At 40.1% G+C, this 21,181-nt stretch overlaps 2 protein-coding genes across 2 annotated transcripts; one reads left to right on the plus strand and one right to left on the minus strand.

Moving 5' to 3' along the window:
* The first annotated feature begins 271 nt into the window (after positions 1-271).
* rbm28 (RNA binding motif protein 28) lies at positions 272-14,015 on the plus strand. The gene is made up of 20 exons (XM_085282005.1): positions 272-602; positions 741-893; positions 975-1,075; positions 1,160-1,235; positions 1,348-1,440; positions 1,551-1,622; positions 1,712-1,805; positions 1,902-2,131; positions 2,217-2,283; positions 2,400-2,509; positions 2,610-2,683; positions 3,137-3,272; positions 5,606-5,670; positions 5,803-5,961; positions 6,102-6,251; positions 6,437-6,511; positions 6,622-6,751; positions 6,972-7,110; positions 7,288-7,405; positions 13,561-14,015. The coding sequence occupies exons 1-20, from the start codon at positions 485-487 to the stop codon at positions 13,693-13,695; spliced, it is 2,295 nt and encodes a 764-aa protein (XP_085138131.1). The 5' UTR covers positions 272-484; the 3' UTR covers positions 13,696-14,015.
* A 279-nt stretch (positions 14,016-14,294) lies between these two features.
* On the minus strand, positions 14,295-16,143 carry lepa (leptin a). The gene is made up of 3 exons (XM_085281091.1): positions 16,130-16,143; positions 15,359-15,559; positions 14,295-15,266 (listed from the first exon to the last, which is right to left on the minus strand). Exons 2-3 carry the CDS (start codon positions 15,506-15,508, stop codon positions 14,931-14,933), a joined length of 486 nt encoding a protein of 161 aa, XP_085137217.1. The 5' UTR covers positions 15,509-15,559; positions 16,130-16,143; the 3' UTR covers positions 14,295-14,930.
* Between the last annotated feature and the right edge of the window lie 5,038 nt (positions 16,144-21,181).

Below are 21,181 nucleotides of genomic sequence, written 5' to 3' on the forward strand. Positions count from 1 at the left end.
GCTGTCATGGTTGGTAACCACAATCCTCATATGCTCCCTTTAGGCTTTCTGCAGGAAGCACCACCTCAATAAAACAGCTATTGTGGGAAGTTAAAGTAAATAGTAAGCATATGCAGGAAACTCAGTAATGGTGGAAACAAACATCAGACAGAAATGGTACTTCACAAAAAGAAGCTGAATTTTACTTTTATATCAGCTTATTTAAATTTAGATATTATTCCTACATTGAAACCTCCTGGACGATAGGTGGCGCACGTGACGAATGCCCTTCTGTTCTTTTTCAAAGATGGCTGCTTCCACATGTAAACATGCGACTTAGTCCCGTGGCTAACGACGTCCAAGTTAAACAGTTCTGTGGCGTGTATTCATGCCTCTGATAAACGTGTTATCGAGAACTTAGACATTAGCTTCCTGTAGTGGATTTGTATTAAACTGCATTTCACTTTTTGAGTTGGTGCACACGCCGTAAAGTTAGCAGTTAGCCATGGCGGCGCACACCATATTTGTTGGTTCTCTACCAGATTCAGCTTCTAATGAGCGACTCGAAGAAATATTCTCAGAAATTGGTCCGGTAAAGAAATGCTTCGTGGTCAGAGATAAAGGTACTGTCGTGTATTCGAAAGAACCATACAATAATAATGGAAAAAGTCGTACGAAAGTAGAATTAAATTAAAACTGCAAACATAAACATATTTATGTACATAACAGATATTGGTGGTGTCTATTTATTTTTCAACCAGAGACAGAAAAATGTCGAGGGTTTGGTTTTGTCACATATTCCATGGAGGAAGATGCACAACGAGCCTTAAAAGAAATTAAAGAATACGACGGGCAGAAGCTGTCCCTGACAGTCGCCAAGAGTAAAATCAAAGACAAAGACAAAAACAAGAAAGGTTCGTATGAAGACATGTTCCAAAACGGGCAATTAGGAGAGTCCTGTGTCTCCATGGTAACCTTGCACTTATGTCATTTAGCACCTACAGAGGCAGTCACTGCTCCAAAGGAGAATCAGCAGAAAGGCTCCAAGAAAAAGCTACTGAAAGCAAGACTTATTATAAGGAATCTCAGCTTTAAGGTACAGTATGTTTCATGATTACTAAATGTAACAGCTCAGAGCACACTGACAGAAACCTTTGCTAACACACACCATGTGTTACAGTGCACAGAGGATCATTTGAAAGAAGTATTTGCAAAGTTTGGGACGGTTATTGAGGTCAAAATCCCCCTCAAACCTGGTAAATACATATGTTTCTTAGCAGATGTATACATAAGTGAGCATGTTGAAGTATTGCCAGACTTTGGAGTGGATTGATTCGTTATGAGGTTGATTTTTATGCTTTTTCATAGATGGAAAGATGCGTGGATTTGCATTTGTCCTGTTTAAAAAAGTGCCAGAGGCATCAAAAGCACTTAATGCTATGAACTTGAAGGAGATAAAAGGTAAATGAGTGAGACCGTTGAGTTGTGTGCTTAAAAAAAGCTCATTATGACTTGTTACATTGTTACTTTGACATTTCTTTTTTTTTAAAATGTTGGCATTTAATCTCCAGGCCGACCTGTAGCAATTGACTGGGCTGTACCAAAGGACAAGTTTGTTACTACACAGCAGTCCTCAAATTCAGGTAGTTAAATGACAAAAATACTTTGTGTGCTCTAGTTCCAGAAAGATATAAAGCTTGTTGTCATTAACACAATTTTTTTTTCTTCATAGCCAGTACAAATCCAGAAGAAGCAAATGCTAACACTGACAGTGACATGGATGATGAGGATGAAGAAAAGAAGAAAGCTCCACCTGAGAAGAAAAAGTATGAACCTCAAACATGCATTCCTCTGTTTATATGCCATGAGTGTTAAAAGGTGATTGACTACACTGGTTATTTTTGCTCCACATCTGTCCACAGTGTCAGTTCAGAATCAGCTGTGAAGCATACAGAGGAATTCGAATCAGGTGATGAAGATGGGAGTGAACAAAGCAGTGAAGTGAGTGATTCTGATGATGAAAAAGATGAGGAGGAAGAGGATGATGATGATGGGGAAGAGGAGGGTGATGATGTTGATGAGGATGGAGAAAGCCTTGATTCAGATCATGATGATGGCAGTATGGATGAAGAGGATGAAGAAGATAAATTAGGTATGGATAGTATAAATAACATATTTAATATTTCCTTTCCTTTGAAGTTGTTTTCATACATTCTGTATTTGGCTTTTATCCGTAGCTGAGAAAAAGACCTCGAAAAAACAGCTTCCTTCAGATGTGAAAGAGGGCAGAACGGTTTTCATCAGGTCAGTGATTTTTCCTCCTACTCAGTCCTGAGCCAGGTTTGGTTTATTTTTCAGTTTATTTTACTGAGACCCGTTTCTTTTGTTTTTTTTAAACACCTACATTTAAACCAATTTAGGAACCTGTCATTTGACACGGAGGAAGAAGACTTGGAGGAAGTTCTCCTTCAGTTTGGAGAACTTAACTACATAAAGATTGTTCTCCACCCAGATACAGAACATTCAAAAGGTCAGTTGACAGTCCTCGAAAGTCCTTAAGTGAAACACTTGTGTCTATTAGCTGTTTGGAGAGAACCAGTTCACTTACTCTTCTGTGTTATTGTTGGCAGGTTGTGCCTTTGCTCAGTTTAAGACTAAAGAGGCTGCAGATAAATGCATAGCTGCATCACAGGAGGAGGCAGAGGTAATATATAATCAAGTGTAATGTACATGATGTTTGACTTATTGTGCAATCACACGCTGTTTAGATGGAGCCACTTCTTGGGAATTTGGCCTTTTAATGTTGATGTTTTTAAATTGGAATGTGGAAACAGCATGGGCAGAATTGGCACAACACATTGATAGCTCTGAGTGGCCAGTGTATATCTATGTATTTTTATTCAACATATTAACTGATAGTAACTACTAATAAATAATTTTTCTAATAATTTTTTGTCAAGCTACATGGAGGGTAATTTAAAGGTTATTAGTTTGAAGCAAAATATTTTTACTAATCTGTCACTTGTCCAATTGATGTTTGAACACTGTTATTACAAATTTCTTGTGTATTCACCCTTTTATAGCGTCACTCGAGTCTCTTTTGTGTAATAACCCTTGTTGTAGACAAGCCTTGCAAACATTTGTATGTTTGATGCAGGATGGTGGTATCCGTATACATGGCAGAAAGCTGATGATTGTTGCAGCAGTGAGCAGAGAAGATGCCGTGAAGCTGAAGGTCGATAAAAAGAAGGTCGAAACGGGCACGAGGAACCTGTACCTGGCCAGAGAGGGATGTGAGTAATCATTTATCTTATGTGCAGCTATATGCTATGTGGCCACTTCATTAGTTAGACTTTGCTAGTACCAGGTTGGACCTCCTTTTGCCTTTGGAACTGCTTTAATTCTTCATGGCACAGATTCAACAAAGTGCTGGAAACATTTCTCAGAAATTTTGTTTCATATTGACATGATAGCATCACGCCGTTATGCAGATTTGTCAGTTTCACATCCATGATGGGAATCTCCTGTTCCACCACATCCCAAAGGTGCTAGAGCAGCAGTTTGTGAAACATACAGACTAGCCCATCTGGCTCTAACAACCATGCCTCATTCAAATCACTGAAACCACATTTCTGATGCACCTGAAGTGTAGGTTTTAGCAGCAGGTTTGAATTTTGGTCCAGGTTGTTTTTGGTGCCTAGTGCAGCACGGTGGTTAGCACTGTTGTCTCACAGCAAGACGGACCTGGATTCAAAATCAGCGCCTGGCCGGGGCCAAAGACACGCACTGAATGGTGGTGAGGTTAACTGGTCATTGAGTGTGAATGCTTCTGTCTTGCTGTGTCAAAGTGCCCATAAACCCTTCGCAGTGGTCGCTTTACTTACTGCCGCGGTGTCATCACCTAGATGCAGTCATTTATACCTGCAGTTAAGGTGCAAGAAGCTGCTGCAGTGTTCTCCTAAACGATGGGTGTTGCCACTCAGTTATAAGTCAAAACAGGAAATCAAGGGTTCTTTCCACAAACTCAAATCAAATCACTTTTTATTGTCACATCACATGTGCAGGTACAAACTCTGAAGTTTTCAAACAGTTGCAGCATCTCCCTCTGTGTGTCAGTATGTCTCTGAGCTTGTGTGCAGGATCATTAAAGTGGAGGTAAAAATTGGCACAATTGTACAGTCATGTCTTCAACCCAGCTGCGACAATTGTGGTGCAGCACACAAAGTTACAAAAAAACAAGAGGTCTGGCGACCTGTACCATGCACCCCGCCTCTCGCCTTATGGTAGCTGGGAGGCCCCACCCCTGGAATAGAATAGAATAGAGAATAGAATGCCTTTATTGTCACTATACAGTTGTACAGTGAGATACAGAGCATCTTCTACTCAGTGTAAACATGCTGGGGGGGGGGGTGTACAGTTCTGCAGCGCTATGTACATATGGACAGTATTAACATAGGGAAAAACATTATATATATATATATATATATATATATATATATATATATATATATATATATATATATATATATATATATATGTATAATGTACAATATACAAGCCGTAAGTAATATGTAATAAATAGTGTTATGTATATACAGTTGAGTTGTTGCACATAGAATTGGTATTGCACAGTGGTGGTCCATAGAGGAAGTGGGAAGTGGGGGGCTGTGTTATCTGTGCATGTGTGAGTTCAGGGTGGTTATCGCTTTGGGGAAGAAACTGTTTTTGAGTCTGTGGGTTTTTGTGTTGATGCACCTGTAGCGCTTCCCTGAGGGAAGCAGGCTGAACATGTTGAAGCCAGGGTGGGAGCTGTCCTTGATAATGTTTGCTGCTCTGGTGAGGCAGCGGGAGGAATAAATGTCCATCAGGGAGGGGAGAGGGCAGCCGATGATCTTTTGTGCTGTCTTGACCACACCCTGAAGCCTCACTCTATCTGCTTTGGTGCAGCTGCCGTACCATACTGTGATGCAGTAGGTTAGCAGGCTCTCAATGGACGAGCGGTAGAAGGTCAGCAGCAGGTTGGAGTTCAGCTTGTACTTCCTGAGGACTCTCAGGAAGTGCAGCCGCTGTTGGGCCTTCTTGATGACTGCTGAGATGTTTCCTGTCCAGGAGATGTCAGCAGAGATGAGGACACCAAGGAACCGGAAAGTGTGGACCCTCTCCACACACTCCCCATTGATGTAGAGGAGGGCCAAGTCGGTGCTGTGTCTCCTGAAGTCAACAATGAGCTCTTTGGTTTTCTTAGTGTTCAGTGCCAGGTTGTTTTCTGAACACCATGCTGCCAGCTTCAGGACTTCCTCTCTGTACTCTGCCTCGTCTCCCTTCGAGATGAGTCCGACTACTGTGGTGTCATCAGCAAACTTGATGATGAGAGTGTTGTTGTGGGTCGAACTGCTGGATAAGCAAAAAGAGAATGGATAGATGGATATTCTTGATTGATGAACTGTGTTGTCGAACTATTGTTTTGAAGCTACAGCGAAAGACATCATCACAGTGTTTTCTTCAGCTTGTTATCTTTCCTGTGGGACAGCCCAAAGGAGGCTTTAGAGGGCATGAAAGGAATTTGCACTGGCTCCATGTAGCTAAATTGCTTTTGAATGTTATTGTCTTTCACCTCAACTTTCAGTGATTCGTCCAGGAACCAAAGCTGCTGAGGGTGTACCTGAGACAGACATGGTCAAAAGAACCAGAGTAAGTACATTTTTGATAAACAGTTCCACTCGCAGGATGATTTCTGTTGTATAATAATGAATCTTTCACTTGCTCTTTCTAATTGCTTCTATTTTGAGTCATTATTTGCTGTTGCCTTTTTTTGTTTCTTAGTTTGAAGAAATAAAGAGGACCAAGCTTCGGGACATAAACGTGTTTGTGTCAAAGACTCGCCTGTGTGTGCACAACCTGCCGAAGTCAGTGGACAGCAAAAAACTCAAATCACTCTGCCTTCAAGCTGTGAAAGGAGTAAAGGGAGTTCGCATCACAGAGGTGAGACTACACCATTGGGCTTGACGTAGATTGTTATTTTGTCACAGTTTTGTAAGGAAAAAAAATTTTGTGCCCAGCAGGGGGTGTTGTGGTAATTTCTTTTCTCATGCGTGTGTGAAACCAACTGTTTCTCTTTTTAGTGCCGGGTCATCTATGACAAGAAGCCCGAGAAGGGTCAAGTGATGGGACAATCGTTAGGCTATGGCTTTGTTCAGTTCCAGGATCACGAACATGCTCTCGCCACGCTTCGCTACCTTAACAACAACCCTTACATCTTTGGCTCACAAAAGGTACAGAAGTGCCAAAATCAGTGGCAGAGGGTTTGAGAAGCGGCACTATTTTAGCCTATTTTCCTCTTTGCATTGTGGTTAATTTTTTCATTTTATGCACCAAATTCTGTTTTCATATTTCTTTTCCTGGCCCACAAGCAGTCTCAGATTAGTCAGGCATAAGTGTTTTTTGTGTCATTTTGCAGAGACCCATTGTTGAGTTCTCCCTGGAGGATTTAAGAAAACTCAAAATAAAAGAAATGCGGCAACAGAAAAGCAAGGTACGTTTGTACTGATCTGCGTGTTAGTTTCAGCTTAAAGTATCTTTGGAAATTCTAAAAACAAGAAGAGAGCTTTTTAATAGGAAGTAAGCGTGTGTTTATTTTTGCAGGAGTTTTTAAAATATCAGGCTAACAAAGGAGGAGTGAAACCCAAGTCCCAAACAGCCGGAGATGGAAAAGGACCAGGGAAAGGTGGGAATAAAGCACAATCCTCACTGAAGAAAACGGCAGAGGAAAAAAGTAAGAAAAGATTATTTTTGTTATCATTTAGTATTATTTGATCACTGGATATGACAGTTTATTAGAGGGGCGTGTCACAAGTATCACAGCTTTTGGTGCGTGATTGAAAACAGCTGCTCTGATACATAAATGTGCTTTCTTATATTTAATACTGTCAAGTTTACTTTTTATTTTTTTCTTCTTTAAATACTCCATCTGTGCATTTTTCTATATTTATCAGGTGTCCCTGAAGGCCAGAAACAAGACCAACACTTTTCAGGCTTCCAGACCACACCTGAGGTTGAACACGTAGATTTGCAGAATGGGAAGAAACGAAAGAAAGTGCTGCCTTTGCCTTCCCATCAGGGACCAAAGATCAGGTGTTGTTTTTTACTACTTTAAGTAGTTGCCTGTCTTTTCCTCACCGGTCACTTTGTACTTCTGAAAACAAAGGCTATAACACAAATATTTTAGGTGTATGTGCCCAATTTCACAAATTAAAAACTAGAAGGACATACTGACCGTCACTCCACAATGGGAACTTTCATCCTTTGCAGATCGCGTGACAAGAGAAAGCAGCAGAAAGCCCCCCCGCCTAAGAAAGCCAAGCCTGGATCAACCAGGAAGGAGCGACCGAAGCGACAGATTGAGAAGCCCACACAGCCCAGAAACCAGGTTTGCAAATTTGGTGTTACATTTGTTTATTTGTAATCTTGAGTAATAGTCACAAAACATTGTAGAGTAAATAGCACCTACGGATTGATGGCAGAATACTTAAAGTAGTCATTCTTAATTTTAAAACACCAAAGCCGTAGGTATTTAGGCCATTTTACTGCACTTTTTACACTTAAAAAGTTCTTAAACCTGAAGAAATTTGAAGGTAGAGAAGACGCTTAACTCAAAATGTGTTTCTTGCAGTGTATTTAGTAGAGCTGATGCAAGTGAAAATTTGTCGAGGGGATGATATACTTGCTGCTCCGTCTATGCCCTTTTGTCAGACTCGGGCTAATGGTGTTGGTTTTGTGTAGGTCTTTCTCTTGTTGCTGGGTTTGAAAAATTACAGTTTTGATGTTTGTGAAGGAGTCGCTCTAATTAGTCATCAAGTAGTGGTGCAACGGATCACAGTTGATCCGTAATTCGAACCGATCCCACTCCAAGGTTCTGCGTGCGTGAGTATGTGTATGGTGCGCGTGGTGGGTCTGTCAAGAGATAGTTATGGCCAGCGCTAGCGGTCCAAGCTAAAGCTATTACAAAAGCTATTGGGGTGTTTAGCTGCAGACTGGAGGCCGTATTCCTTTGTGCAAAACAAGGGGTGATGAATGTGCTTGAGCCACGCTATGATATCCCGTTGCGCGTCCACTTTAGTGGCAAGATCATTCTAAGCCAAAGTTATGGCTGAACTGTCCCAGGCATCTTCTGTTGCCCTAACTACTACAAATGGATGGACCTCCAGGACAACGGAAAGCTACGTGACAGCTCATTATATCACAGCGGAGTGCGAGATAATGACCGGTATGTATTATTGTAGGGTCTACCTTACAATATAAAGCGCCTTGAGGCAATTGTTTTTGTGATTTGGCGCTTTATAAATAAAATTGAATTGAATTGAGTGGTAGATACAAAGCCCTATACTGCCATATAGTGAACCATAATTTTTTTTTAATAATTGCGTGGAATGAGTCTTGAGTTGAATGTTTTTAATAGGCAAAAAATACTTCAGTGAGTAAATAAGCAAATGTTAAATTTTTGTCTTTTTTCTTTTTTTGCTGATCCGAAAATTGATCCGATCCGTGACGTAAAACCGTGATCCGAACCGTGAGATTTTTGATCCGTTGCACCACTATCATCAAGTGATGCCATTGACTGGCCAATCGGTGGCATGTGGTCTGTTGAGGTCAGATTTTCAGATGGACTCAGCTTTGAACACAAGCGAGCAGGTAACAAAAAAGTACCTGGCACCAGGTACTGCTACCATAAAAACTGAGTTGAACAGAAAGGACTAGGTACTAGTGGAAAAGGGCTAATGGAGAGTGGAAAGAGGTGTATGAAGTTGCAATGCTCAGTGCATTATGGGAAGCACCCCAACAGCCTTGGCTGGTTGGACTGTAAGGGAGGATTCAGGGTCACCTGATTCTGCCCTAACTATATGCTTTATCAAAAAGGAAAGTTTTAAGCCTAATTTAAGAGTAGAGAGCGCGTCTGTCTCCTGAATCCAAACCGGGAGCTGCTTTCCATTTTACTTTGAAATACTCTTGGAACCTCCAGTAAGCAAAGTGCCCTATTGAGATGGTGCAGCACTATAAGGTCCTTATTATTCAAGACCTTGTATGTGAGAAGAAGGACTTTAAATGTGATTGATTCAGTGAATTTAACAGAGAGCCAATGAAGAGAAGCCAGTATGGGAGAAGTACAGTGGGGCAAAAAAGTATTTAGTCAGCCACCGATTGTGCAAGTTCCCCCGCTTAAAATGATGACAGAGGTCAGTAATTTGCACCAGAGGTACACTTCAACTGTGAGACACAGAATGTGAAAAAAAAATCCATGAATCCACATGGTAGGATTTGTAAAGAATTTATTCGTAAATCAGGGTGGAAAATAAGTATTTGGTCAATAACAAAAATACAACTCAATACTTTGTAACATAACCTTTGTTGGCAATAACAGAGATCAAACGTTTACTATAGGTCTTTACCAGGTTTGCACACACAGTAGCTGGTATTTTGGCCCATTCCTCCATGCAGATCTTCTCGAGAGCAGTGATGTTTTGGGGCTGTCGCCGAGCAACACGGACTTTCAACTCCCGCCACAGATTTTCTATGGGGTTGAGGTCTGGAGACTGGCTAGGCCACTCCAGGACTTTCAAATGCTTCTTACGGAGCCACTCCTTTGTTGCCCGGGCGGTGTGTTTTGGATCATTGTCATGTTGGAAGACCCAGCCTCGTTTCATCTTCAAAGTTCTCACTGATGGAAGGAGGTTTTGGCTCAAAATCTCACGATACATGGCCCCATTCATTCTGTCCTTAACACGGATCAGTCGTCCTGTCCCCTTGGCAGAAAAACAGCCCCATAGCATGATGTTTCCACCCCCATGCTTCACAGTAGGTATGGTGTTCTTGGGATGCAACTCAGTATTCTTCTTCCTCCAAACACGACGAGTTGAGTTTATACCAAAAAGTTCTACTTTGGTTTCATCTGACCACATGACATTCTCCCAATCCTCTGCTGTATCATCCATGTGCTCTCTGGCAAACTTCAGACGGGCCTGGACATAGGGCTGCTCAATTAATCGAATTTTAATCACGATTACGATCTGGGCTTTCAACGATCATTAAAAATGACTGAGCCGATTATTAGCCCCTCCCTCATTTATCCGCGACACCTTAAAGGCCGGTCCGTGAAAATATTGTCGGGCATAAACCGGTCCGTGGCGCAAAAAAGGTTGGAGACCGCTGATTAAGAGGACCCGAGGGAAGCTCGGAAAGCTAAGCAGAAGTTATTTGGAGAGGAGAGTGACTGCCGCTGGTTGAAAAGAGAGTTTAAAAAAAAAAAACTTCAGTGGTGTTGCACACTATTTTATATTATTTTTTAAAGTCATTGTTAACCCTTTAAAGCCGGTCAAAGCAGCATGCTCCGTTTTGCATAACTATTTTTAAATCCCTGTAGAACCTGAACCATGTAAGCTAGCGCAATAATTTTTTTTGCATATGAAACTTACATCTTATGCCATCAGCTTGTCCTCGGTCACGGTTTCCTTCCACATAAAGCTTTGCAAAAATTGCATAAAAAGTGCTTGCAGGAACAAAAACATAATATTCCAGAAACACGCTTTGCCGATCCGATCAGCTGTTCGTAAGACTTCCCACAGTGAAACAGACGTCAGCACGAACGATCGCATGTCCGCCATTTCCTGCCCGAAACCGGAAGTGACGTCATTTTCGCGGAAAATGTAGTTTTTTACTTGTAGGCCTTAAAAACCTATACTGGTCATGTTTGACTTTTCTGAATAGTTTCTGGGATGCTTAGAACTCGAATTGCACTGCTGGAAATAGTTTATTTTGATGCGCATGCTGTTTTCTTTGCAAATTTGCATCATAGGATTGTTTTTTCGTTTTTCCTGCAGTATATAAAAATTGGTGTATCTCCAAAATAAAACTATGAAGACACTCAAAATAAATTTCCTGTTGTTGTAAACTATTTTTTGCAACTTTTTTGTATTTAAAGTTTTGAGGGATAAACCTCTTAAATTTCTCCAAGTAGAAATATATGTAAAAAAAACAAAAACGATTTTCAATTTTTTTGTAGTTTATTGCACTTTTTTGCAATTAATGTAGTTACTATGGACTTAATGCATACATATTATTAAAATATGGGCTATAACAGTTGTATAGCAACTTGAAATGCTCCCACAAATGGCACTACAACATGTAAAAAAATTATATAAGCTCTGGCGGACTTGGTTCTATGGTAGGTCTTAAAGGGTTAAATAAATATCGTCAAATAATCGAGATCTCAATTTTAGTGAAAATAATCGTGATTATCATTTTTGCCATAATCGAGCAGCCCTACCTGGACATGCACTGGCTTCAGCAGCGGAACACGTCTGGCACTGCGGGATTTGATTCCCTGCTGTTGTAGTGTGTTACTGATGGTGACCTTTGTTACTTTGGTCCCAGCTCTCTGCAGGTCATTCACCAGGTCCCCCCGTGTGGTTCTGGGATCTTTGCTCACCGTTCTCATGATCATTTTGACCCCACGGGATGAGATCTTGCGTGGAGCCCCAGATCGAGGGAGATTATCAGTGGTCTTGTATGTCTTCCATTTTCTGATGATTGCTCCCACAGTTGATTTTTTCACACCAAGCTGCTTGCCTATTGTAGATTCACTCTTCCCAGTCTGGTGCAGGTCTACAATACTTTTCCTGGTGTCCTTCGAAAGCTCTTTGGTCTTGGCCATGGCGGAGTTTGGAGTCTGACTGTTTGAGGCTGTGGACAGGTGTCTTTTATACAGATGATGAGTTCAAACAGGTGCCATTCATACAGGTAACGAGTGGGGGACAGAAAAGCTTCTTACAGAAGACGTTACAGGTCTGTGAGAGCCAGAGATTTTCCTTGTTTGAGGTGACCAAATACTTATTTTCCACCCTGATTTATGAATAAATTCTTTACAAATCCTACCATGTGAATTCATGGATTTTTTTCTTTCACATTCTGTCTCTCACAGTTGAAGTGTACCTCTGGTGAAAATTACTGACCTCTGTCATCATTTTAAGTGGGGGAACTTGCACAATCGGTGGCTGACTAAATACTTTTTTGCCCCACTGTATGCTCTCTTTTTCTTGTTCCTGTCCAAATGCAGCATTGATCGACTGAAGGCATATCTGGGACATTTTTAGGACATTCTGATAAGGAATTACAGTAGTCCTGCCACGTTTTTCATTTCACTCTGAGACAGGATGTTTCTAATTTTAGAGATATTGCACAAAAATTGCAATAAACCTGAAATGCACTACATAAATGTTATAAATTGATTTGCATGTCATTGTGTGCAACTCGCATTAACTCAGCCAGATTACAATGAGTCAGTCAATTACATTCTCCTCATCTCAACTATGTGTACAAAGCAACTGGTAACGCACATAATGTCTAGAAATCTTGCAGTGCACACAACATCCCCTTGCTCAACATCCCCTTGCTCATGTACTGGTCCGTCTTACGTTTTTCAGTGATATAAAATGATTCAGAGAAGTCTTGGGAGTGAGTGCTGTGGCCAGATGTCAGTCTAATAGAAAATGTGTGGAGGGAATTTTAAGTTTCGATTTGAAAAGCGGCAGCCAGGAAATCTGAAGGGTTTAGAGAGTTTCTGTAAAGAGGTGTGGGCTAAGATGCCTCCAAAAATGTGTAGAAACTTAGAGACCAACAAGAAATGTCTTATGGCTTTCATTACGAACAAGGATTTCTCTACCAAGTACTTATTCATGTTTTGCTTGGAGATCTAATACTTGATTCACTTGATTCATAGTCTTTTTTTGGTGGATTTTTGGTTGATATTCTGTCTCTCTCTCTCTGCATTACTGCAAATTGTGCAAACACATGAATGTCAGGGAGCTAATATCACTGTCAGTTAAAAGAAAGATTAAAACATCAAAATTTAAAATGATTTAAGTGACAAAGTGTTAACGATCGGTATTTGCAAGAAATCAAACTTTTCCTCTACCTTCGTCTTTGTGTTGGTTAATGTTGATAGAAGCTTACTGTTTCATGTATTCATTTTTGTCAGTACAGTCTCTGATAACAGCTTGCATTGCAGTATTTTTATATTTATTTTTATATAATATTATTTTGGAAAATTAGAGAAAAGGTCCTGACAGCTGAATACCCAGTTTTCTGTGATTATAAAGCAGAAAGATTCTGTTCATTTGTACAGTGTATGTGTAAAATAAATTTCTGTTGTACATAATTGAAAAAAACAAACAAATTTTCTTTGGTGTATATGAATGGCTGTGGTGGTGGTCTTAATCAGTAGGATAATAATACAGTTAAAGATCCAAAAATTTATGTCCTCCTTCACATTTTCTAAAGACGTCTAGTGGGGCAGATTGGAGTCTTTGCTTGGCTGATTACGGCCCCGTGTTATGTTTGATATCCCTGACTTGGAGTAGTCACACTATATAAGTGTTACTAACTGTTAGTTAGTACACTGCAGTTACATTACTCATGCGGTCTGTCAGCAGTACTCCTAAACTGTTTTTTTTTTTGTTGTTTATAAAATAATAAGCTGCTTGTTTTATTGTCCTGTAACACCACATGACATGTTGTTTTGTGTCTTTTCAGAAGGTTAAAACGGATAAGAAGCATTTCAAGCAAAAGCACGGAGACCGCTTTGAGAGCCTGGTGGAGCAGTACAAGAAGAAACTGATGGGCAACAGTGGCGCCAGCATCAAAAGAAGTAAATGGTTCGATAGTTAACTGTGCGTTTTTGTGTACATGTGAGAATGTGTGTGTGTCTGTGTGTGTGTGTGTATGTCAGGTTAAGTTCCGAAAAACAGGAACTCTATATTTGGCATTCTGTGTGAGGTTTGAGAGTACAACAGATTTTCCTAGAAGTTGGTTTTGTGTCAAACTGAAAGTAAACTGTACAGCTTGATGCCCACATGCCGAACCTCATTCATTCTGTCTGTTTGTTTACTCTTTTAACCAGCGAAGTAAACCTATGTAAGGATACATTTTTGTACATGTACCTGGATTTTAAGGAGAAAATAAAGCGTTGTATTTTGTTGCGACTCACATTTGTCTTGTTGAAAGATTTATTAGTGTCTTACGATGGTTTTCCTTACGCTCGCTTTTCTCGTGTTAGTTTTTATCAGCAGTTAATCATAAGCCGATAGCTCTGGGAAAACACTTCCCACTCATGTCCCCTGACTGTACAAGTGTAGCAAGAGATGAACACCCACGATGAAATTATACATTAACCTGCTGTACGTGCCTTTTTCACTTCATCCTGATTATTCTGATTTCATCTTAAATCCACTAGACAAAAGTGAGAGAACTTCACACAACACCAAAAATCAGTTTGTTAAAAAATGTATTGATATTTTATTGCAACAAAAATAGTGCCAGCTGCACAGCAAAATAACGTGTCATCCGTGGATATAAATAGACATTTTTGGAAGATGTGATATTGCACTGAAGTAAAGTTTCTCCTCCCCAATTCTTCCAGCTCTCATGCAAACATCATGCGGCTTTCTTGGCAAGTTTCAGGATGGTTGTCAGGAATTTCCAAGGATGACATATCCTCCAGTTTTAATGCTACACTGCTGAGTCAGCTTGATGACTGGCTTAATGGGAAACACATTCTTCACTCAGAGCTCTTTGTTGACACAACAGCAGTGTCATAGTACAAACCTTGTAAACAGCTGATTTACTTTTGTGTCATTTAAAATTTCTCCTGAAACATTTGTGTTGCTGTGGTAAAAAAAAACCATTATTTTACAAAATACATATCTTCTAATTACCATATATAAATAAATACACAGTGTATATAAATAAGTGCCTGTTCAATAATAATTTCAGTTCAAAACATTATCAAGTTTTCAACGTGGACAACTCAGAATGTTAAGTCAGGCATCGCTGATGGAGACTTTACAAATGTTGTCCAACAATCAGGGCGATAGCTTGGAAATACTGGTCCTGATGTACATCCTTCAGCAAGTCTCCAGCTGATCCAGGTTCTTCAGCAGCCGATTTAGAAACTCCTTTACTCTCATGAGCGCCTCGATGCCCACGGTGTGAATGAATTCTTTGTGGCTCTGTAGCTCTTGCAGTGGCCCTGGTACTTCAGGCTTTGGTCGCTGTTGGCTGCAGTGCCTCTGCCTCCACGGATCAATGTAGCCTGTCAGTGAAGAGATGTCGTACTTGATCTGGGAGACCCCGTTAAAGGTGTCCGAGATCAGGCTGTTGTAACCATTCAAGACCGTCACTATGGAGGAAGTTCCATCCAAATCATCAGTAGGTGGGTTGAGAGTCCAGTTAACTGGGACCTTTAATTGGGAGGCGAACGCATTAGGGTTAATAACACATCGACTCTTTCAAACACTAAAAATTCTGTCTTTGTACACAGAACTATAGCTACCTGTATGTCTTTGTCCAGCCTAACCAGCAGCTGTTCAGCCATCCACTTCACTTTTGATTTCATTGTCACTACTTCCACTGGCAAAGGAGCTGCTGTGCCCATGCTTAAAGCTTGAAACAGAGAAAACAGGAGCACCAGACCGTAGTCCATAGCGTTGTGTATTTCCACTGTTGTAAAGAACAAAGAAAGAAGATGGTGTTCCTAGGAGAGGAATGGAAAATTAAACGATTAGAGATAAAGAATCCTTTTCTTTCTTTCAATTTCACTATATCATCTCACTAAAAACAAAACTGGATGAGTTCCTATCTATATCTAATCACATTACAGATGTTTGTACACATGCTTCCTGCCAGTAATTTACTCAGCCACTTTGGTGCAAATATTTGTGATAGAGACACCTGTGAATTTCTGTCTGTATAACAGGTACAAAGATCACTGATTTTGGCTCCCACAATTAGTCTCTCCAGTTTTCCAAAATGTTACCAAAATTCCCTGAGAACAGTAAAAGAAAGTACAAGTTTCCTTTACACAACTTCAAACTTTAACTTCAGTTAAAACACATGTAACTAATAAGCAAGAATTTCTCTATAAAAACTTTTGTCGCTGACATCCTTCACTACACATTTTAAATTGAATATAATCAGAAAGCTGCACTCATGAATGGAGAAACCACAAGTCTGATAGTTGACACAGACTTAGAAACAAAGACATTCGCCCCTGTGAGATTAAGGTGAATGAGCCGTGCAAAGAGGAGCAGAGAGTTGACCTTACCTCGGTTTGGTGTCTGCGAGTATGCCACTGTCAGGCTCCATCAGGACATCTTATATTGCAGAGCTGTTGACTCATCTCTTACTCACCTCTCTCTCCGACCCCCCATTCCCCCCGCATCCGCCCCCTCAGTTACCTCTCCTTATCATGCGCCCAAATCTGCTGGTGGTACTGCATCAGACAGGGAGAAGTTGATGATGACACATTCATCATTTAGAGAAAAGTCTATGAGTTGCTTTGAGTGATAATGAAGTAATTTTATTACTTTCTTACCTCTTGGAGACATTCGTCATTTTTTTGTCGAACATGTGTATATCCTTACATATATGCAGACTTTAAGGTATCGCAGCGTCCAAGGTGCAAAGAAACTTTTTACTGCTTGACTCACTGCATATGTCATATCCTGCACTGACACAGTGTAATTTTATGACATTGCATCATATGAGAAATTCCACTTTTGAATTTACCAATAAGCAAGAATATAACTGAAAATAATAAAATCACACGTTTTAAATGGAAAAGTGAGGCAACAGAGTGGATTTTCCTTGTGAACTTGTTTGATAACTTCAGAAATGACTTAGAATGTAACCAGATCACTGTGTGATTAAGCAGTAAGATCCAAAATAATAAATAAAACCAAACACTGCAACTTGAATAAGCTGTTCAATGCACCTTGGTTCATGTTTATGTGAACATTATAATCTTTAAAGCCACTAAAGCAGTGTGGCGATCGCAGAATATTCGAGGTAGCAATTATGCTGGAATGTATTTAGTGTGACTGACAGTCTGTAGCAGCTTTCAGCAATTACACTTTCATCCGGCCCCGGCCCCGGATAAAGCGGATGAAGATGGATGGATGGATGGAAATTACAATTTACAGTTACATTATTTTTGGTGCCAGATTTCCACAAAAGTTTCTGTTTAATGTGAAATATACGAGTTCATGTGGGCGGCAACTTAATTATCAGCATCTCCTTTTCTCAGCACTTTAGATGTCGCGCTCAAACACAGTTATGTCCATGTTTCTCAAAGTCAGTGCTCTTCTTGGAAAAATGTTTTAAAGGCCCCTTTCCCCTAAAAAGAGTTATTTTTAGAAACAGATGTTAAGGAGGGGAGATGGTGTGCAGAGCATGTTTCGTTTCTCTGAAACAAAAATGAAAAGAGAAAAAGGGTCAGAGAGTCCAAGAACCATCGTGTGTTTGATCCATAGGGAAAAACACAGGGGCATGATGGTAATTGTGCTTTTCTCTAAAGGTAACTTACAGTAAAACCATCTTATGCTCATGAGGTCTCATAAAGAGATTAAAATCTATGCCAAATTTGGGGTCAAATAAACAGATACGTAAAAGAATGTGAAAATTGATGGAAAAAAGGGGGGGGGAGGACGTATTTCTGGGAAAGACAACAAATGTGTGACATTGTCCTGCTTTTTCAACGGGAACAGCGTATTATGAAAGACTAGAAGGAATGATATGAACTATCTAACTGCCAAGTGGTAACAGTTACCGAGCAGGTTTCTGCTTGGTAAGTAAAAAAAAAGTTTCTCTAACATCTGTTGTGAATTAAAGCTTTTAAATTATGAGTTTTGTCTGCCAGTATGTGAACTCTCTGTATACAGGAAACAAAATAAATTGCAAGTTTGGAAACAAATGCGTCTGTCGCACTGTTATCTTTATATCAATCTTGTTACTCAGAGTGGTTATGGTTTTTCTCAATTGCAAACAAATTCTCCTAAAAAGGATGACTCAAAGAAATTGTTTATTTAGTCCACAGTTTGTGCATTTATTATTTCCAAATAGCAAAGATGCATATTTGAGCTTTTGTGACTGTATTAACCCCCCCCCCCCCCCCCCCCCCAAAAAAAAATAAAATAAATGAAAAATAGATGCAGTTGTGTGTCTGTCGTCGGGACAAGAGTTGCCTCCTGAGCTATGACAGAGGGACGCCGCAGGCCTTCATTAATAATTCATGATGCCTCTGTATCGCATCACTTATGGGAGAATATGAGTCACAGTCTTCAGAGAAAGTGAGCGCCCGCCTTTTACACATGTACACGTGTAGTAATACTGCAGGTAGCATATACATTTAAGGTTAGGGAAAGCAAAACTACTGACCTGTCCTAGTAGCTCTGCCTCAGCACAGTGTCAAATTACTTTTCCAGATGCTAGATGAAAACCAGGAATTCCTCTCAGCAGGAAATTGCCTGGATGACTCATAGGAATGACGGGAATTCAAATTCATTGATCCTGCATGTGCTGCCATTCAGAACAATGGGCTGTTTTTACCCCCAAGTGTTTGAGGGATGCTCAGACCATCAAACTTGTTTGAAAAGATCTGAATCAGCATTTATTTTGTTGTGTAACTTCAGAGCATTACAGATTTCTGCAGAAAAAGAGGCAAAGCGAGCAAGATCTTCAAGAGAATAACAAGTTTGGGAAGGATAGCACCAAGTGCTGTTTTACACTACTTCCAGCACTGCAAATAAAATTAGAAGTGACCTATTGTAAAGTGAATTCAGGCAGACTATAAGTGGTGACAGGTTATGCAATGCCCAAAAAGATTTTAGGGTTTGTCGGTAACTGATGCTCTTTCCCATCAGCCTATTATCAAGAGGCTTTATATTTTTGTGCTTGTTAAATAAAACATGTGTAGTGTAGTGTGTGCAGTGTTAAGGTTTCAGTCAAGTTACTGCAACCGAGTTTTACTCCTGTTTTGTCCTGTTTTCTGTAGAGTACAAATGTATTTATCATTACACACTCAAAGTTGAATTAATCTAGTTGCTTTGTGATCTGATTGTTTACTCAAATCTATTTCTAAAGGAAAATCTAAAGGAATGCTAAATGTGTCACATTATTTTGTAGCATCCTCTTGTGCCATGGGATACTTTGCTACAAATAATTCATGGTCATATACAGGTCTAAAAGTCTTACACCTACAATCAGGCTGTGCTGCACACCACAGACACACACACTAAGGTCTTAGTTAATAAGTTTGTATAAAAACATGAAACTCTGATTACTGATGTTTTGAGTACTCACACATTGATCCAGACTACAGTGTTGTTCGATTCACAATTAAAACCACATGTTGTGGTATTGCTCAAGCCTTCCTGTCCAAAGAGAAAAAAAGCAGCTGCTTGAACCTCTCTACTGGAAATGCAAGTTGATTAAAACTAAAATATACACAATCTAAGAAAAAAGGTTTATTTTGTTTCCATAGCTGCAACGCCTGCAATTATGGAATTACAAGTTTATAGGCAACATGCTCCATCCAGCCATGTGTGTGTTCATCCACTGCCACATTATTGGCCTCATCTTAGACAACTTGTGTGAATTTCACAACGGGCAAAAGTTAAAAGAACACACGTCCTCTTTTTATTTACAGTTCAAACTGTATAAACAAAAGGTAGAATAAAGTAGAATGTGGTGTTTACACTGCATGATCTTTGAGAGCTGATTATTCAGTAAATTTTAAGGATATTACTTGATTCAAAATCACTAAAAGTGAAACACTTGCCATTTATGTAATTTGTTTAATTTTTTATGAAGCTTATTTATAACAAACATTTCAAAACAACAAATACTGACAAAAGTGCTGAACAGCTGTTAGAAAAACACGAGAAAGTTACAGATAACTATATTGTGGAGTCTGTCATTTCATTTTTTAACACTGAAATCATGTTAAGAATGGATCTCTTGTTGGCCAGTACTGGTAGGAAGTATCATGTGCATGTTTTTAATGACTTTATGTGATGTGGAGCTATACATCAAGAAGTGTCTCCCATTTCAAATGTTTCTCTGATAGAGTGATTGGAACAGATGCTTCATTGTCACAAAAAACATTCATGAAGTTTGGTTCTTTAATGACTTTATTATGGGTTAACAGAAAAAAGTGATCACATCTGCTGGGTCAGAAATATACATACACCAGTGCTAATATTTGGTTACATGTCCCTTAGCCATTTTCACTTCAATTAGGCGCTTTTGGTAGCCATCCACAAGCTTCTGGCAAGCTTCTGGTTGAATCTTTGACCACTCCTCTTGACAGAATTGGTGCAGTTCAGTTAAATTTGATGGCTTTCTGACATGGACTTGTTTCTTCAGCATTGTCCACATGTTTTCAATGGGGTTTAAGTCAGGACTTTGGGAAGGCCATTCTAAAACCTTTATTCTAGCCTGACTTAGCCATTCCTTTACCACTTTTGATGTGTGTTTGGGGTCATTGTCCTGTTGGAACACCCAACTGCGCCCAAGACCCAACCTGTGTGCTGATGACTTTAGGTTATGTTGAAGAATGTGAAGGTAATCCTCCTTCTTCATTGTCCCATTTACTCTCTGTAAAGCACCAGTTCCATTGGCAGCAAAACAGCCCCACAGCATAATACTCCCACCACCATACTTGATTGTATGCATGGTGTTCTTGGGGTTAAAGGCCTCACCTTTTCTCCTCCAAACATATTGCTGGGCATTGTGGCCAAAAAGCTCGATTTTTGTTTCGTCTGACCACAGAACTTTCCTCCAGAAGGTTTTATCTTTGTCCATGTGATCAGCAGCAAACTTCAGTCGAGCCTTAAGGTGCCGCTTTTGGAGCAAGGGCTTCCTTCTTGCACGGCAGCCTCTCAGTCCATGGAGATGCAAAACACGTTTGACTGTGGACAATGACACCTGTGTTCCAGCAGCTTCAAATTCTTGGCAGATCTGCTTTTTGGTGATTCTTGGTTGACTCTTCACCCTCCTGACCAATTTTCTCTCAGCAGCAGGTGATAGCTTGCGTTTTCTTCCTGATCTTGGCAGTGATGAAACAGTGCCATGCACTTTATACTTACAAACAATTGTTTGCACTGTTGCTCTTGGGACATGCAGCTGCTTTGAAATGGCCCCAAGTGACTTTCCTGACTTGTTCAAGTCAATAATTCGCTTTTTCAGATCCACGCTGAGCTCCTTTGACTTTCCCATTGTAGCGTTTGTGGGCGTTTGTATCCAATGAGCCCTATTTAACTGGCCTAAGAGAAGTCACCAGCTGTCGTCACTCATAATCACTCACAAGCAGTTAAGA

Source organism: Mchenga conophoros, linkage group LG7, assembly GCF_057382185.1.
Source record: "Mchenga conophoros isolate Kocher_MC1m ecotype Shallow Benthic linkage group LG7, M_conophoros_male_GT1.1, whole genome shotgun sequence".
NCBI classification, from domain to species: domain Eukaryota; kingdom Metazoa; phylum Chordata; class Actinopteri; order Cichliformes; family Cichlidae; genus Mchenga; species Mchenga conophoros.

Coding starts and splice junctions, on each gene's coding strand:
- rbm28 (XM_085282005.1), top strand. CDS start 485: ATGGCGGCGCACACCATATTTGTTGGTTCTCTACCAGATTCAGCTTCT. Junction 3,273..5,605: donor GTACCTGGCCAGAGAGGGAT/GTGAGTAATCAT, acceptor CTCAACTTTCAG/TGATTCGTCCAGGAACCAAA. Junction 7,406..13,560: donor CCACACAGCCCAGAAACCAG/GTTTGCAAATTT, acceptor GTGTCTTTTCAG/AAGGTTAAAACGGATAAGAA.
- lepa (XM_085281091.1), bottom strand. CDS start 15,508: ATGGACTACGGTCTGGTGCTCCTGTTTTCTCTGTTTCAAGCTTTAAGC. Junction 15,267..15,358: donor GGCTGGACAAAGACATACAG/GTAGCTATAGTT, acceptor TCCCAATTAAAG/GTCCCAGTTAACTGGACTCT.